The 20,472-nt window shown below is 37.3% G+C and overlaps 2 protein-coding genes across 2 annotated transcripts in view; both read right to left on the bottom strand.

Annotated features, from left to right (window-relative positions):
• The window catches only part of LOC139984541 (NLR family CARD domain-containing protein 4-like), a 313,255-nt gene that overhangs the window by 178,125 nt on the left and 114,658 nt on the right, over positions 1 to 20,472 (bottom strand). The gene's annotated exons all lie outside the window — the stretch shown is intronic.
• LOC139985131 (nucleotide-binding oligomerization domain-containing protein 2-like) lies at positions 10,677 to 14,918 on the bottom strand. The gene is made up of 3 exons (XM_071999368.1): positions 14,547 to 14,918; positions 12,639 to 12,771; positions 10,677 to 12,241 (listed from the first exon to the last, which is right to left on the bottom strand). The coding sequence occupies exons 2-3, from the start codon at positions 12,658 to 12,660 to the stop codon at positions 10,677 to 10,679; spliced, it is 1,587 nt and encodes a 528-aa protein (XP_071855469.1). The 5' UTR covers positions 12,661 to 12,771; positions 14,547 to 14,918.

The following is a 20,472-nucleotide window of genomic DNA, read 5'->3' on the forward strand; positions in this document are numbered from 1 at the left end:
CAGTAGTGTGCAACCCCAAGACTCTAGGCACGTATCATAGGAATTTCGTTCAATAGGAACACAAGGTCTATATGTATGTATTTTAGATCATCCTGCAAGCAGGAACTCGCGAAGAAGCCTCATTGGCTTATCAAAGCCGCAAGATGACCGAGGCCTCTCTCTTACATTCATATTTAACGTCCATGATTATAAATTGTCAACAACTCTAGAACTTGACGAAATACATTGTTCTTGGAGTGACTCGAACCGGGGACCTTATGATTGGAAGGTACCGGCGTTTACTACTGAGATAACACTCCATATTATATTAATCGCTCATTATTATATACACACGATCTAAGATCCGATGACCGTGTGTTTATCGTGCTTTCACGAGTTTTGTTAGAATAACAATACACGTAGAGAGCTCATAAGAGTTAACCTGCGAGAACAGTGTATAGTCTAATGTGGAACAGCGGTTCATTAATATATTTGTTTATATAGGCTTATCAGTTTCACTGATAGCCCCTATATCAGTGTCCATATGATTTAATTAAGAATATCGAGGCACAGTCGCTACACGGCCCACCAACTCGGCTCATTTTCCCCCAGTAGGTCCCTGTTTGGTATGTAAAACATAATGATATCACAATCGAACAATTAATTCACACCTAAATTCCCTGTTTGGCTCCATCTTAGCATATAGTAAACGGCTACGATCACAATGCCCTAGCGTGCTTCATATCATCAATAACCTGTTTAAAACAATAAATAAAGCAGAGCTTATAAAGTAACGTAAGCTCCTAGTTTCCCCCTACAAAGTGATTTTACGAATAAAAGTTCTAACTGTAAATTTCTAAACATGAAATCTCAACATTAAGAATGTTTATATGCAACTTACATGGCCTGGGAATTGCCATTCCCGGTAATCTGGGATCCTTTTTTGACAAAACTTTCTTGGTACGTTACGCGCCAACCGATGGTGGCACTCCTCTTAGATAGTGTCATGATGGTCCATTTTGGGATCGCCCACCCACTAAAACCATCTGAAAAAGGCCCGTGGTATTTTCGCACATCAAAAGCACCGCTATGTAACATTTATACGATAAATTATGTGTCTCGATGTTCCTTAACTGCCCCTTAGAGATTCTACTCGGGCTAGGGTCCTGAAGTAACTTTATTTTATAGGGTTTCATGTTTCCAATAAAGTGAATGTTCCCATATACCAAACAGTGTTTGTTAAATATACTTATTATTACCATATGTGTACATGTTGTAAACGTCTGTATCCATAACAACTTATTCTTTGTGTGCATAGTTCTGTTTTGGGTTTAAGTTTCAATTTGAATAATTATGATAAGTTACAACATGATGTTAAATAGTTGTCTTTCTTAATTTTAAGTCGAATCACTTGTCAAATGTAACTGTTGTTGAACTATATTTATGAATGACATATCATTTCCCTAGACCCCTGCAGGGGCTTCGCCCCTGGACCCAGACGACAAAGTCTTTGCGCCAAGGCGATCGCAGATTCTTTCAGTTGTATCCATATTTATTCATTAATACAACCCCTCCCCCGGCCGCGAATATTTTTTTCCCAAACTGAACTGACACTGAAATTATTTCCTTGATTCTGTTGGCTCTCAGCGAGCACGTCAAACAGCGAACAAGCGAACAAGTCAAAAGACACAGACATATCGTCAAATGCCTTTTTTTTGTGACACTCACTGGCTGGCACACACTCGCTCGCCGTCTTCATGTAACTGCATATTCGACTAGGCCTATCATGATTCATTGACTGAATACATTTTGAATTTATGATTATAAAACGTAACGTATCGCAACTGCGAATGCACACATACACCTCGTACATATGTACATCGGCTACATGCAGGGACGTCGCTAGAGGGGGGGGTGTGGGGGGTGTCTCACCCCCCCCCCAATCTTGGTAAAAATTACGATAGTTGGAAAATTTGAGTGCGACAGTCGGAATTTCCGACTGTCGGAATTTCCGACTGTCGCCAGCTTCAATTCGGAATTTCCGACTGTCGCACTCTAATTTTTCTGACTGTCGCACTTTTATTTTCATATGTTCTTGTAATTTGTGAGTGACATAAAATTTTCGATCAAAATTGACGTTTAATCAGTCATATTTACCACGTTTACTCGTCACATTGAGAAATTGTATCTCGCGATCCTTATACTCCACCATACAAAACTTCGTATGATTTTGAATACTCTAAAAATAAATACAACGTTCGCCAGCTTCAATTCGGATAATTTATGTATTAATTTTGCTATTGGGTGGGTCGACCCTGTTCGCTTGCTCCAAGTAAGTTCAGGATATACAGGGACGTAGCCGGGGGGAGCAGGGGAGCGACTGCTCCCCCCTTTCAGTGTCGAAAAATATGTTTAAAAACTGTTGTTATTACACTGCTAATACACGGCGATAACGATATTTGTTTTTAGGCCACTGCACATCTGGCTGTCTTACAAAATATGAAAGTTTATATTGTCCATCAGTTAAGTTCGTCAAATGTATTTCTGATATATTATGTAAAAGAACATGTAAAAGAATTCAAACAGGAAAACAAAATCTGCTGATAATATGATATCATATGATAATGATGAAACTGGCAACAAATTGCACCAGATCGCATCTAAGGACCTTTAATTGTTCAAAAATATCTCAAAGGGGAGGGGGTGTCCCCCTCCCCTTAGACCCCTCCCCCATAACAATCGCAAAAGGTGTTCCCTCTTTCAAACTCCTGGCTACGTCGTTGGGATATATATTGTCTCTATGGTACAAAATTAAAACGCCAATGCTAATCTATGGAAGCTTAAAAGTGCCATCAACATAAGCAAAAACTTTGCCCCATAAGGTACAAATGTATCGAAAAAAGTTCGGAACATAAGTGCAGTCGCGAAAGATGGGGTGTCTGACTGACACTGACCGTATCGTTGACGATTAGTGCGGGGGTGGGGGGGGGGGTACAAGGCAGCATTTGGAATTTTCTGGCTCCAAAACCCATCCAGTTGGAATTTCAGCCACTACACCCCCCCCCCCCCCAATCATCAGTCCTTAGCTACGTCCCTGGTTACATGTATACAAGTACAAATGCACTGTGTTTTATTGTGTTGTATACTATACACAGTACAATAGGCTACAATACATGTGTTGTTTAGAGCAGAGTCAAGCGAGTAAACAAACGATCGAGGACTGCCTATAATGGGCGCAGTAGTTGGGAATAGTTGCTTCACTGTGTTGAGAACACTATATACTTTCGTTCATATATACCTACCAAAAGTTCTGGAAAGTTGCTAATATGAATATCTTGAATTTGTTCGTGTTGATCATACTGATATCGACAGAATATGGAGGGTTTCATGTTGAATACTAAAGTATATGACGTGCTTACTGAGAGCCAATCAGAATCGAGGAAATAATCAGCGTCAGTTCAGTTTGGAAAAAAAATAATATTCGCCCCCGGCCTCCCCTCCTTTTTTGGATTGACGCCCCTGATCAGAGTATTCGTTATTTTAGCTTAAAATCAGCTTAACGAAAGGAACGTTAAGCAGTATATTTTATAGCAATCCGGTGAGACCGTCCTTAATCGTTTAGGGAAAAAAAATAAATAAGATGTGAGTTTTATCCAATGAAAAATGGCACGAAAATTACGCCAGGAATGTTGAAATAAGACAAGATTTTGGGGATGTGCAAAAGAAAGATCAAAGTAGTATATTAATGTAATTAAGAGAAGAGAAACGATTGAGGTGTTTGTAATGATATGTCATATTCCATGACTTGGTCTGAACATGACACAGAGATACACAATGTGTAAATGAGCACCTTAATCTGGCTGTATCCGTCTCGATTTACAGCGAGAATATAGTCTCGTGCTGAAAATGAAGCTTGCATAAGAAGAAATGCCCAGATGAGTGTTACTATCTCTCACATTTCCTGTTCCTGCCGCCCCCCCCCCCCATACCCACATCTCCCATCTCCATTTCTACGCTAATTTCAAATAAATTGAATGACTTGTAAATTTGAGGCCTATAAGTTAGCGCTGAAGAAGTATCGTATATAAATGTTGCTCTCTTCTGAGTCTCTGTGTACCTGCAGTGTTGGAACACACTAAAGTCAGAGCAATACAACATGTAGGCTAATCGTTTTGTTATTTTTACTTGTAACGGCGATAACAATCAAAATATATCACGCTACTCACATCATTTATTTAGCCTTCCGTTACTCGATATTTACATAACAAAAGAACAGTTTACTATATATCACTGATATAGTTATCTGTTGATACTTTGATCCTGCATGCATATTCTATATTAGCATCGTGCATACACATACGCATCAAACGCTCTCAGTGAAGCGCCCTAATTATAACAGGTAACTCTCTATGTAACAGCTTCCTTGTGACAGCATTCAGCCGTTTCGAAAACAGATCAAGATATAACTCAATGACAGCTCCCTGTTTCTCTTCAGTCCGTGACAGATCTTTTCTATGTACAGCGACGTAGCCAGTAATTTGAAAGGGGAGCACAGTTTACGATTTATATGGGGGAGGTGCTAAGGGTAAGGGGTGTACCCCTCCCTTTTGAGATATTTTTGAACATTGAAGGTCCTTAGATGCGATCTGGTGCAATGTTTTGCCAGTTTCATCATTTTCATACGATCTCATATTATCAGCAGATTTTGTTCCCTGTTTGAATTCTTTTACATGTTCTTTTACATATTATATCAGAAAAAAAACATAGCTTTCTTTTTTTACAATTTTTCCAGTAGGACGATTCTTGTTTATTGTCAAATGTCTGCAGTTAATACATTTGACGAACTTAACTGATGGACAATATAAACTTTCATATTTTGTAAGACAGCCAGATGTGCAGTGACCTAAAAACAAATATCGTTATCGCAGTGTATTAGCAGTGTAAAAATTATTTATAGGAAGTGCGTATCACGTACGATTGCTAGCTTTGCTTCATTACTTAGAGCGAATCATAGAAAGGATGAGAACGAACGTTGTCGACGTCGTTGTGCATACGGTTCGTGACACTCCATCGAGTGCGGTTAGGTAGGCAATATGTATTTTATTACGCAGTGGCCAACTGTAGGCTTGTAATAGGCTATAGGCTAAATTTAGCTAATTGCATCTACCAATCTAAGTAAGTAGTTGAATCAGTAGGCCTGAATGTTACTACGATTATAATCGAGTTAACGGAGCTGACGAGTATTATAAGATCAAAAGAGCACTGACAAAATACCATGCTTAAAAACAACTGCTTTTAACATTTGTATCGACACTGAAAGGGAGGGAGCAGTCGCTGTTACTGCTAGGTTCCTCTCTTTGTGACAGTTTCCTAAATATACAAAGGAGCTACGTTAGTGACAGCTCCTTAATTATAATAGGGAGCTGTCTCTGTGACAGATCCTCCTTTTAACCAGGCAGCTCTTTTTGTAACCCTTCTCTATCCAGAGAGCGCTCTTTTGTGATAGCATCCTACTTTAAAGCAGGGAGCGCTGTTTATGACAGTTTTTAATTATAGCAAGGAGCTCTTATTATAGTAGGGAGCTGTCTCGAAGACAAACAAAAGAGCCTGTAAATTAAAAGTGAAATGTTGACGTCAGAATACTGTGGCACGCTGTTATGCTGTTACATAGCGTGGTCTCTGCATTATCTATGTTATAATGCCGTTATATATGTACAAGCGTTTGTATAATATAACAGTTATTTGACTAATATAACTAATAAACTTTGTTTAGCATGTTTATTGATCGGTAACTCACGTGCATTGCCCGTGAAAATAACAATACGTTATGGACATACAACATAACCGTTATATTGAATATTAACGTTCATCATTGGTTGTATATAGAAACTGACAGTTAAGTATATAATACATTGCATGACCTCAACAACGAATAAGTAGTTGTTAATTGCCGGTATTATTTAACTTTTGCGTGAATGCACTATTACACGTTATCATACCTTTTTGTATCAATTAACAAACATCGGGCCACTGTTCAATTTGCATTTTTGATAGCAAAGGTGCTACTGAAATTATGAGTTATATTCTCGTAAGGTGATTTTGGTGCTTAATTTTGCGCAAAATGTATCTAATTAATATTGAAGGTTGTTAGATCTACTTCTTTTGATATGAAAGCATTTGTATACTGGTTGAAAACTGTTGTTGTTTGAGCAAAAATATACGTCGCAGTGTTCACTATTTCTCACATACACAAAGTCGGTATATATAGTTGACTTAGTTTTTACTGTTTATAAAACTGAATGTATAATGATTAGGTGTTACACGTTGAGGAGTGTAGGTATTCATTTCCATCAAATGGGTTGCCCAATGATGAATTAATCGCAATATAAGGAAAAAAATTAGACAAAAGGTAACCTGATAACATTAGGAATCGTTTACAGAAGAGAAGTTATGTCCTAAGAAGAATTAGTTCTAACTTCGTGATTTCAATGTTCTAATTTACTCATTAAAACAAAAAACGGCGCATGTCTTAAGGCTATACACATACACTACATTAGTATGTTCGATGGCAGTACACTACAGTCCCTGTAAGGGTTACTACATTGCTACTACATGAGTAAGGCTCGATGACCATACACTAAACTCCCTGTAAGGGTTTGTTACTACCTTTTTTGTATGGTTCGATGACCATACACTACACTGCAAGGGTTGTTTCTACATTAGTATCGTTCGATGACCATACACTGCACTCCCTGTAAGGTTTGTTACTACATTAGTATGGTTCGATGACCATACACTACACTCTCTGTAAGGGTTGTTACTACATTAGTATGGTTCGATGACCATATACTACACTCCCTGCAAGGGTTGTTACTACATTAGTATGGTTCGATGACCATACACTACACTCCCTGTAAGGGTTGTTACAACATTAGTATAGTTCGATGACCATACACTACACTCCCTGTAAGGTTTGGTACTACATTAGTATGGTTCGATGACCATATACTACACTCCCTGTAAGGGTTGTTACAACATTAGTATCGTTCGATGACCATATACTACACTCCTTGTTGTTACAACATTAGTATAGTTCGATGATCATACACTACACTCCCTGTAAGGGTTGTTACTACATTATTATGGTTCGATGACCATATGCTACACTCCCTGCATGGGTTGTTACTACATTAGTATGGTTCGATGACAACACACTGCACTCCATGTAGGGGTTGTTACTACATAAGTATGGTTCAATGACCATACACTACACTCCCTGTAAGGGTTGTTACTACATTAGTATGGTTCGATGACCATATACTACACTCCCTGTAAGGGTCGTTACTACATTAGTATGGTTCGATGACCATACACTACACTCCCTACATGGGTTGTTTCTACATTAGTATGTTTCGATGACCATACACTACACTCCCTGCATGGGTTGTTACTACATTAGTATGGTTCCATGACAACACACTGCACTCCATGTAGGGGTTGTTACTACATAAGTATGGTTCAATGACCATACACTACACTCCCTGTGGAAGCAGGACACTTCGCCCAACAACCATTTCGCCCAACTGCCATTTCGCCCAACCTTACCATTTCGCCCAACCATCCTGGTCATTTCGCCCAACCAGCCTGGTCATTTCGCCCAACCAGCCTGGTCATTTCGCCCAACCAGCCTGGTCATTTCGCCTAACCAGTCTGGTCATTTCGCCCAACCTTGATTAAATATGATATTTCAAAGGAAACGTTCGGGAATTGTTAACGTTACAGGATACGAACCGAATATTAAGGAAACTTGAGGATTGATCAGTGTGTTAGGGGTTAGGTTTGATAGTAAACGTTCGAATATTAAGGAATATTAAGGAAACTTGAAGTCCTTTACTTTGTATAACTTTAGTAAGGAAACGTTCGGGAATTTTTAACGTTACAGGATACGAACCGAATATTAAGGAATCTTGAGGATGGATCAGTGTTTTAGGTTAGGTTTGATAGCCTATAGTAAACGTTCGGGAATTGTTAACGTTACGGGATACGAACCGAGTATTAAGGAAACTTGAAGTCGTGGTTAAATTGATTACATATGTGATTACATATGTGGTTACATTGATAAAGTGGTTACATTGATTAAATATAGTAATTCAATATTACGGACGGGTTTTATATATATTTTTTTAATTTAATAAGGAAACGTTCGGGAATTGTTAGTCAGTAGGGTGGATCAGTGTTTTAGGGGTTAGGTTTGATAGGTTTTTATGAAGACCGATTCCCCTGTGTTTGTATAATAATATAACTTCCATTGTATGCGCAAACGCCTAAAGTAGTGTAATCATCCCATTATACCCGAAATAACTGCTCAGACTCCGATCGATATCGAGCGGACCTCACTTTTTTATTTACCTATTACGAAGTAACCTAACCCAAAATAAATCAAATTGAACTAGTGGAATAGAAAAAGTAATATTATTCTGACTGAATATTAGTAAAAATAAGGTTGGGCGAAATGACCAACACGGTTGGGCGAAATGACCATGCTAGTTGGGCGAAATGACTATGATGGTTGGGCGAAATGACCATTCTGGTTGGGCGAAATGACCAGGCTGGTTGGGCGAAATGACCAGGCTGGTTGGGCGAAATGGCAGTTGGGCGAAATGGTTGTTGGGCGAAGTGACTAGAAAGCCTCCCTGTAAGGGCTGTTACTACATTAGTATGGTTCGATGACCATATACAAAACTCCCTGTAAGGGTTATTAATACATTAGTATGGTTTGATGACCATACACTTAACTCTCTGAAAGGGTTGTTACTACATTAGTGTGGTTCGATGATCATATACTTCACTCCATGCAAGGGTTGTTACTACATTAGTATGGTGTTATAACCATACACTACACCCCCTGTAAGTACGCCTACTTATATATGTAACGGGTCAAATGCTGACTGGAAAGTGAAGAACTAAATTTAAAGCAAATAATGTTTCGTGCTAAACTTAAAGTTACTTGACTTCTCGACATCAGTTTACAATAACGAGCTTAAAAAGAACAGTTTTAAATTCAGAATGAAACATCACCTTCTCCTCCCCTGTCTAGCACAAGTCAAAGGATCCTAATCGCTTTAACACTAAATTATACAGTTGCGATTTCGATTAGATCCCACTTATCATAAAAGGAGAAATCTACAAATAATAGTTACCTCTTTCACAACCCCCTCAACCTCCAATGCTACTTTGTCTTGGTCGTACTGCCCTATAGAGATTGTGAAGTTTTCATGAACTTTCATTCAGATGCCATATTCAAAGGGGTTTACTCATTTTCTTGATAGTTTTCTACATATCTGTTATTATTATTTGTTCTTAATATATCTCTATGTAATACTGTCATGGTTGAGTCTTAGCTGTTTTTGAGTCATAAAAACACAGACTTCTACAATCAGCAAACCCCCCCCCCCTTCTCCCCACGCTTACTCCCGCACCTTCATTTCTATGAGTGTATTTCTTTCTATCAAATATTACGTAATTGCAGATCAAGGTATTTTAGTCTTTATTTTGTCAGGCTTTACCTTATAGTTTCTTCCTCGTATATAACAATGAGTAAACATTTTGTAAACCAGGGCAACCCCACCCAACCTGCAATACCACTCTGATTATACAACATACATATATGTAGCGAGTATTATGGACCTTCTTGCAGCTACCATAAGTCGATTCTCAAAATGACTTTATTTACGAGTTGTTCGTCCTTGAAATCATCATGTTGTGTAAATAACCTCACATTTAATGAGTCTTTAATTTATTGCTAATTATATAAAAAAAAAAACAGAGATTCATTCGACGCGATGTGAAGAGCAAGCTATTCTTATCATATTTGTTTAATGAAAGGCTGTATGTCTGAAAGTTGTTTTTATATCCTCATGTTAAATTGAGTCTCATTTCAAATCTTACCGATACATCACTAGCAATGTATATGGATATTAACGTATACGATCAGCGTCCATAGCCTACTTGGGTAGAGTGTCCGCATATAAAGCGAGAGGCCCGGGTTCGATTCCAGGTGGAGGCTGGAACTTTTTTCACTGTTCTAAATTTTCCAACTCATTATGTTTTCAATTATATATATTCATTTGCCTTTGTCGTTTACCTCCGTTTCATTAACAAGTATAATATATAAAATATTGTTCAAAATACTCAATACTCGTTTTTTGCAGAATTTATTTTGAGATTAAAAACAAGTTGTCTGGGTTGGACACAATCATTTAACTTATTGTGGCCTTGTTTGATCCCTTGCCACCTTATATTTCGTAAATTTCGTTATGATTGGTGAAATTGGAAACACAACTCATCAGAAACCTGTAAAATAGGTCAACTACTGCATGAATTAGAACACTCAGTGCTTCGAATACGATGTTTTTCTTATCATTTTAAACTAACGTTCTGTCATTTACTAAGTGAAAACGCCCTGCTGGTAAAACAGAGTCTTTGGTCTGCTGTTAATATTATGTTGGTATTTCTTTTAATTGTACTAAACATTATTTATTCAGCACACATTTCCACCATGATTCCATCACGTGAAGAGAGCATGAAATATGCTATCATGAATCTTACTTTGGGTTTCATTTGTCAGAGTGTGTTTACTCTAATTGAATTTGTGTCACATTTACACTGGCATTCGGCTTAAATGTCTAACAACTCAATCAATGAAACGAGTAAAATATTAATTTATTATTAATACTTACGTCATATCTGGCACCAATCTCCAGTAGCTGTATGGTAGACCTCTGTAGTAGTCTACTGTGTAAGTTTCCATAGATGTCCACCCGACTTGAACACAGATCCCTGACGGTTTCCTTGATTCCATCTACCTCACCAGTTTGTTCCAGGATGCAGAGGATGGCAAACTTATCACCGTCTTCCCTGCTCTTCAAGTATTCTATTATTCTCTTCCCAACTGCTGGGCTAATCCCACAGGTGAATCTATAGAGGTACTGAAGATTAAATGGATCCACTTTATCAAGAACATTCTTCAGCTCAGATGCATTTCTTGTAGCAGCTACAATTTCTACCAGTCTAAAACACGCAAACCATTCACAGAATAGTTGATGGTAGAACCTTAAGTCAGTCTTTGTCTGTATGTCTGTAGTAGAAGTCTGTTCGTTTGTCTCAGCAGACACTTCTTCCTCTACCAAGATACCTACTGCAATATAATGTTGACAAAACCCTTGACCTAGTCGTGTAGAGAGTCCATCCTTACGCCATGATAACTGTTTGTTTTCACCGCAGAGACCTTCAAATGCTACTTTACTCAGTTCGTCGTGTTCACTTTCATGTTCGCTCATGTGTTCCTTTGCGTGTTGGTCCAGTGATTTGTTTCTCTGGTGACTATGGAAACATCTAATCATGTAGCGAAAGAAACCGGTAACTGACTTAAATTTCTGAAAATGTGTCTTTTCGTGGGTCATGTGAGAAAACATTGCAAATAAGAGAGGTACTTGACATAGGTCATCCAAAATCGGGTTTGCTTTCAAATCGCGCTTAATTTTAGCAACACTTTCTTCGTCTTCCCCAGTAACAGCCTTGCGAATGTACTGGTCACGTGCTTTTTCGTCAAAGCCAACTAATCTAACATATTTTGTGTTTGATTTATCATAGTCCTTCGGAAGATATCTGGTTGTCAGGGTAACGTCAATATTCCCAAACAGATTGCTGGTAATGATACGTCCAACGTCACTTCCGGTAGCACCATCCCTATCAGGAAACTCATCATACCCGTCCAGGAGTACCTTAACAGAAGAACAACTTTCAATGATATTTTTAATATCAGAAGATTTGATTCGAGGATCGTTTGGTGCTAAAAACAGTTTAATTGCTTGATAGATAGATATCTTGCTGTTCAGCTGCCTCAACCGGAGAAGAATTAGAATCTCTACGTCTTTAAAGGGTGAATCCTTTACACCATTGCACCAATCATAGGCGAGCTGTAGGGTCACTGTTGACTTACCATACCCGGCTTCTGCTTCTATGATGCGCAGTTTGGCTTTCATTCGAGGGTCTGTGAAGATATCTTTGTACGAGTCCACACGTACCCATGGTCCTTCTTTCTCCTTCGTCGCTCCTTTATCAATATTGATCTCTGTACCGCCCTCAACAAATACCTTGTCAACACAATATAGTCTGTCCTTGATGTACGGTATGGGCTGGATTGCGTCATATTGAAGTTTATACCTGCTCTTCAGAGAACTGATGAGTATGGCCTTTTTGTCTGGAAAATTGGCAAAAAAATTGATTTGTAAACATACTTTTTGATCAATAAAATTGGAGCGGGTCAGTGCTTATATATAAACTGGAAACAATGATGGCGTGCAATCTGTTTGATGTCACTGTGAACGACAAAATTTCACCAGTTAAATCGGAGTAACATGCAAGTTTATACCGCCTTATATGCGTTCATATCTACATATCAAAATTCCAATCGGTCAGGTCAAATTAATAAGGTAGAAACAAAACAATGAAAACAATATAATAATATCACCTTGAACTCCCGATCATACACTGTAAGAGTAATTACAATGCTGAGGCTTAAATCCTTATCAATGTTTATTTTTAACATTAGCTTTCTATGCTTAAGTTACTAATACAAAACTATATTTACAACAAACCTTGCACTGTAAGGCGCTCCATCGATTATGACGTCACAACAACTTTCGTGACTGGTTGGCGGGATAAACTTGGGTCTTCACTTTTCTTTTCCGATGAGTGATGTTATGCATGATTATCTTTCAAAGCGGTGATCTGTTGAATATATATTGATACATAATGCATGGTTAAAACTAACTTAACAAAATTATCATAAATCAATGTGTAATTCTGTAAGTCAACAGAACCAGTCACTTTACCAACAGGTCTCTGGCTCGACAAAGATTACATCAAGGTGAATCTCTCCTTAATATCTTATTTACTGTTTATTGATCACACAAAACCTCGACCTTTGAAGTAATCTAATATTAACCCGCCCTGAAAAAAATCAACTTCTGGTTTGTTATCAATATTCGTGATATCCTTTAAGAATGTCACTTACAGGTCGTCAGTTTAGATGGCGGGCTTCACAACTATTGCGAGGCTCTCTCTCAATCGTAGATACAACGGTTATTCATTTGAATGTTAAATAATCTGTTTGAGTTAATTTTTATTATTTTATCAATGCTAGTCGATAGTGACATCAGATGAAAACGTACGTCATACGTCTGACTATAGTCAAGGTTCATTGCAAAAAGTGAGGTTAAAATCTGTTTTCTTTTTTAAACATTTTCAAATTTGGTCTGTGATGTGTATAATGCAGCAATACAAAGCGCGCACGTGGCGAAATATTAACGTTGAGGATCAAATCAAATTTAGTAATTATTCCCTCAGTCACCTTTATTTGATGAAATTAGAGAGAAAGATGACACAATGTTATCAATACACACTCATGTGTATACTATAAACCTATCAGGTTAAAATTGTTAGCCTAAGTTGCCTATACTGCTGCTTTAATTAAACGGCACGACTGAGACTCGGGCAGAAGAAAGGGATTTTAACGGTTCCTTCATAAGCTATATTAGTTTGAATCTCACATGATTTATATTTTTCTAATACTTTTATTAAAGTAACCTTTACCACGCATCGTCCTGGTCACATTGATAAAGCCAACATATCAGTCACGTGATTGCTATCATATGAAACAAAAAAATCTTAAAAATCGGTTAAATTCTTAAAATTAATCTGTTTTTTTTTTAAATATTCTTCCTAATTATCAGGAAGTTTTGTAGAGTTTAAGAATACTGTAATTTTTCACCGTAGTTTTACTGACAAGAACCACATTCCCACCGGGTGAGCATATTTTAACTGATTCAATGTTCTCTTTACTTCCCACATATAGACCTAACTTATACCATGTTCCATGAACTTCCCACTAGATTTTTCTGAGTAAAACCGATCCAATGGTCTATATTCTTCCCACATGATTTACGTACGGATAGAAAGTAAGACAAATACATCTCTCTCATGCATATAATTGCAAGCTGAAATAAGCCTATACCTCGAGCAATCTATTTAATGATTTCCATCCCGATTCATTCATTTAAGTTGGACCTAAGCCTAAAGGCGCAAGGCCTGCTATGAAAGTATTACAATTCCACATTTCTGTTTCGACAGGACTCACTGTTAGTATATTTATGATCTGATCTGACAGCATTAAAGTGAAAGGATAGCACATGTCCTGATTGGAAGAGATATGTTGTAGTTGCATGAATAAACTATTAAATAACCAGGATTTACATAATAAGAGTTGAATAACATAATTTTAAAATTCTTCACTTCAAATTAATGAAATATCTAAATCGACATTGAAATATGATCATACAGACATGCGTTATAATTCTTATAAATTGAACTTTAAATTTAACATTGCCTGTGTTATGAATGAAGGGTTTAGTATATCAGTATGTAGCCTGTGTTATTAATGACGTGTTCAGTATATCAGTACATATATAGCTTCACACCATTACTGTCTCCTGTACGTTACTTACCAGTACGATCATCGCTTTTTGGGTTTATCATCCAGAGTAGAATTTAAGTCTAGAATCCTTTAATACTTTAATAACATATGCAAATCACGAAAGAAGAACAAATGGAAACAGGAATGAAGAATATCCAATTGACAAGATGGCGTCGTGTAGGTCATGTGACGTTCGAACATACGATCCTGGACGCTAAATAGATATCGGTAGGAATCAGCCTTTAGTTGTAACTGGTTTCAAAGTTTGTTGTTAATAGTTTACACAATAAAAGACTTGACTTGATGATAGAATGCATATCTGGTAATTATCCCTTGCTGTGTTTATTCTGTTAATCAGCCGTTCAAAGGTACCTGCTGTACGTATATGCATTGCTCTCTGTTACTTTAATTAATACGCAAACATTGTAAATTTCCGATGTATTTTGTCCTATGTGCGTAATATGCCTGTTAAGTACGCAAACTGTGTAGATGAAACTACAAGCGTTGATGCCCAACTCTGAATATGTCTTGCTTTACGAAAATGAAAAGAACGTAAAACCATTGTTTAGTACACAAATATAAAAAAAGGAAAGAAATTATACACAATTTGACAAAAGAGAGTGTAGATATGAGCTAAAGAGCAGGATTTAACAAGTAATATTAGGATTACAAGTGTCCGTGATTAGAGGTGTCCGTTCTAGCAACAAATAATATTTTGCTCTGTTCATATTGATCTTCCCGGTCAGTTCTCCGTTGTTGATTAACATCAGCAAGACAGGATGGAAATGAACGGAAGAACGAAATTATAGTTACAGCCATCAAGAAAATATATACATACAATTGTGCATTCTGATGTATATTTAGACTACAAAGCAGGTCCATATAAGTAACCCTCAACGCAATGTTTTACTGATACATACTTAAAAAAGTGAAGTGAGAGGTGATGATACAACCATAGCTCGAGTCCACATCTCACCCGGATGACACAATCCACCGACTTATCCCCCCCCCCCCCTACAAATGATCCGAGATGGGGCTATGACCACTTTTAATGTTAACCTTATATATGATACATACGCTAGGTTCCATTGGGTTCGTGTTTACGGTATTCAAGAATCGTAAGCCTTTCTATTGAAATCGGAATTCGTTTCGTGGAACGGGCGTACTAAGATCAACTTCAAGACGAGAGTTCACGAATCTTAAATGAATATCGGCTAAAAATGACAACAGCAACAGTTTGAATCGGTACAATACGTGAGTGAATTGCGCGACTAGATTAGGACTTTCTAAAATTTGGCAAATGGCACGCGAATAATCAAGGCTTAAATTCCACAACTGAACTGCTGCACTGCTTCATTTGCCTAACTCATATATAGAGGAAACTATTGAATAAACACAGTACATATATGACGGGTATATCTTTGTTGCAACGAATACATTTTGTTAACCTCAAAGTGAAGATTACATTGGTGATGACGTAACTTTTCCGACCAATCATGATCGACTATTTACACATAATTGCAAACCTGTTTGGAAAAAAAACTCGCTACTGGGTCCCCTCTTTGCACTGGTCACATATCCCATAGTTTTTATAGCCCCCACATTATTCTCCCTAGCGCGCAATATGATTGTGAGGCCCCCAGCCTGTGCCCATGGTACGTTATATAATAACGATGAAAAACATTAACTGTACACAATATAACGTATCGGCAGGTATACGCAGGTATCCATATATCAGTGATTCAAATGTGATGTTGTTTATGATAGACGACAAGCCGGTACCACATGACGCAGGGAACTGTGTCTAGAAGTGTCAATTACTGAAGTAAATGTATCATGTTCAGGGAAATCTCGATCTATTCTTAGTGTGGCTAATGAGGGAGCCTAATTCAGTATCATATATGTTATGGCTACTTACTTTTCGTTTGCCGATTTTCCTTTTTGCCAACCCCGGTTGCGTCCCCTAAAATGTTTGCGTGAAGGAGAGGGGGTGGAGGGGGGGGGGGGCTTCCCTTGTCCTTAGTCCTTCTGGATACGCCGAAACTCGTATCGAGCTTTAAGCAAGAAAACACATTCAGAGAGAGAGGAATTAAATTTTCCCGAAGGTATTCTTAGCCCTAGGGGTCTGATTGGGACTTCAGCTGCACCAGTTTCACGTGTTCTCAATGGCTCATTCAGATTCTCGTTATCATAAGCTTTATCCACGTGTTCTCATTTGCTCATTCATATTCCCATGATCATAAGGTTTATCCACGTGTTCGCATGGGCTTATTCAGATTCACTCATAATTATCGATTCTTTATAATATTCATAAAAAAATATAGGCTTTTAGCTTGACAAGTGGATTTTCATTTCAAATAGTAAGGCAATGTTGATTTTTCCAATCTATCAAATTGCTCTTTATGTATATTTATAATAATACAGCTTATGTAGGTAACGAAACAGCTTATTTCACTGCTTACTGTGGCTACGGTCCTATGTATATTAACGATATAACATATTTACAAGTGCATAATAGTACGTTAGGATAGGTATATACAGGTATATTAGTACAAATGAATAATAAGTACAAAACATATATACCATGGCTAATTATCTTTAGTTTGTCATTGTTTTTGCCAACCATGTCCCGTCCCTCGAAAATGGAAAATGTTTTTTTAGGGGGGATGGGGAGAGACATCTCCTTGCCTACACTCCTCATCCCCACCCTTCTGGCTACTGGAATGAATTAAATTACTCCGAAATTCGTTCTAATCTCTGCTGGGAATCCTGGGACTTAAGCTGAGACATTTTCAAATTTAAGATAATAAATTTTCTCTGATATTCTTGTTTTTCGAAAACATTATTTTTCCGAGAGAAATTCAGCCTCATAGGGGGTGCAGGAGCGTATCATTTTGAGTTATTCTTGCTTTATTGTATAATGCTTTGATTCCCAGGGGTACAAGGGTGACCCCTGTGTACGTCCATGTCTGAATGGTTGTATCAAGTCACAGATTAGTGGCTTAGAATGGGCTCAGATAGATACTGTGTCAAAGAGGGAAGTGTTTAGAATGGAATAGTTGAAAGTAATTTTAAATATTGGACATGTATGACCATTATTTCAGTTTCATAGCAAATTTATAGACAATTACACCTTTATGGTAATAACCAATAATTGATATGTGAAGATACAGCTTTGAAATTTTCCATTCTTCATGTCTTCGTTAGGTTAATTTAACCCTAACCCTAAATTATTTTTAGTTACATTTTCGAGGGACGGGACATGGTTGGCAAAAACAATGACAAACTAAAGATAATTAGCCATGGTATATATGTTTTGTACTTATTATTCATTTGTACTCATTATTCATACTAAGCATGTATTTATCCGAACAAGTAACACTTTTAGTAAACGTTCCGTGCGTCCTAAGACACTAGTGTGTCGTCTTCAATAAAAACACAACATCTCAATTTGGGTCTCTAAGTTCTAATATTTATGTATATACCTATCCTAACGTACTATTATGTACTTGTAAATATGGATATAAACATACTCTATTTTAATACTCTTTCTATTGAGTTAAGGTGATTGTCTGATATTTATTACGTACATGTATATTGTACCAGATACGTAATTTACCCTGATTGGCTATTCGTTCCTGTTAATTAGTTAGATTACATAGCATGTCTCTGTTGCACATCGACCTTACTGAAGTTTATTTACACTACATAGTAACAGCAACAAGTATTATTGTGGACTTTGTTCTGCCATTTACTTCGCCTGCAACCCTTCCGTACAACCTTATAGTAATATTGAACAAATTCAGGGCACTAACATGAAGCTTGCAGTGATGTGTCTGTTTCTGATGGGGGATGGTGGGGGGGGGGGGGTTGATATTAACGATATTATTTTATAATAACTAACCTTTTTGTAATACGAAATGATCTTTGCTAATAAAAATGACCCCTTATAAATTTGTAACTTTGTAAAAATGACCTTTTTTTGAAATTATGATGTACCATAGGCCTATTGTTGAATACATTAATAAAATTACAATTAGGATGTTCTCTTTTGTTAAACAGAATATTCAATGCTGTATTTTGTGGTACGGCATGCACAGAAAATATTTTATATGTAACTTGGTTGTCTTCCCCTCAAACCCCACTGCCCATTGAAGTCCCCCACCCATCCCCCCCACACTCCTCGGGATTTAAAACTCTTTCGCCGTCCCTGGTAGAACGAGAAAATGCACAGACGAAAACCATTCCCAACAAGGCAGAGATTGTTCAGTTTTATTAAAAAAGAACAAAACAGAATTGAATCCAGTAATATCATTCAAATAAATTCGACAATGCACAATACTTATGAGATTATGCCACTTAATTAGATTATTCAATATTTATCACAATAATCAATATTTATCAGGTAATTCAATACTCTCATAACCAAGTTTGGTGTTTGATCTGATTAGTTTTAATTTTCACTCTTTTTCTGAATGAGATGGTCAAGCGCCCTCGAAAGTAAAAGTTATTCGTCCGCGAGTTGGTGGCCGCTTATACACCGAAGATGACATACGCCCTGAATTAGGTTAACAGCAGCACACGGTTATGTTGGTTATGGTAAAGTGATGGTTATTGTTAGAATAAATATAGCATTTTAAAGGATCAAGTTAATGAAAAATTGTCAGATTAAATAAATATTTTGATTATTATTGTCTCGCAAGGAATGATGAACTGAAATTCTACACGCCATGTAATGAACTCACAGAATAAAGTCGTTCGATATTTGATTGAGTCATTTTAATTTCAATGGGCCTCTCCAGTGTCCTATCCGAGGGTGCTGTCATGTAGGTCCTAACAGAATTTAGACTCTTGGTCCTAACGTGCTTATCTGTACAGTGTACAAAACTACGCTTTAAAATAACACGATGTCGTAAATGCACAACACTCACAAGCAAACGAACACGCAGGGTGAATTTGCATGATGACGCAGAGGCGTAGAAAAGAAAGTGAACGATTTTATCATTGTCTTCTCCTGTATAACATCATTTTGCAACTAAGCACCCGTAATGAGGTAGAAGTTTTAAATACGAGGGGGTAATTCCTCTACGTAAGACCCCTTTCCTTGGCCGCCACATTCACTAAGATAATTAAAGTGAAAACTGGTGTCACCACGCCCAAACAAAACCATGGACAACCAGGGCCATTTACCGTGTTTATTGATCACTTTGAGCCTCGTTGCTGTGTATGCGCGAGCTGACTCTATGGAATCTGGAATCAAATAATGATGATCTGTTCTCTCCTAAGGCTGGTTTGTGTATATATGACATTATCATATTATATTTACCAATAACAGCAGGTTTAATGCTCGTAACCGCACTCATTAGTTTAATCTCGGCGGAAGAAAAATTCTCTAACAACAACAAAAAGCTAAGATTTAAGGAGCTACGGACGTATTTCCGAAAGAACTTCCGCGAAGACACTGATCTAGGGAAAATGTCGAGCGCCCTCAAAAATAAAGATTTACAGCAGATCTAGAAACTTGAAACATTTCGGATTATTCACAACGTACTTCCAACTTTAAATTATTATTTTATGCATCATATTCCTTATATTTCAATTTTATTCGTCCAGAATTTGTTTTCATGCTGTGATGAACTATTTGCCATGTCGATTAAACACAGTTTTGTGTAAATTCGTTTACGCTACAGTTTGATTTAAACGTAGTTTACAAACTACACGTTGTCACCTGTATTCAATTGAGTCGCTTACTAACTAGTGTAGAGGGAAACATTATAATTTAAAAGAGAATGGGTGTAATGAATACGGATATCGAGTTTAGCGCGATATGTCTGTAGTTAACACGCACATTATATTTGTTTTGGACATGTCAAGTAAAATATTTCTAGTACTGCAAAAACGCTGCTGCTACGCAGAAAGATACCGAGCGCAGAAGCGCTATAAGAAATATCTGGTAA

The sequence above is a fragment of the Apostichopus japonicus genome, chromosome 17 (assembly GCF_037975245.1).
Source record: "Apostichopus japonicus isolate 1M-3 chromosome 17, ASM3797524v1, whole genome shotgun sequence".
Lineage (NCBI taxonomy): Eukaryota > Metazoa > Echinodermata > Holothuroidea > Aspidochirotida > Stichopodidae > Apostichopus > Apostichopus japonicus.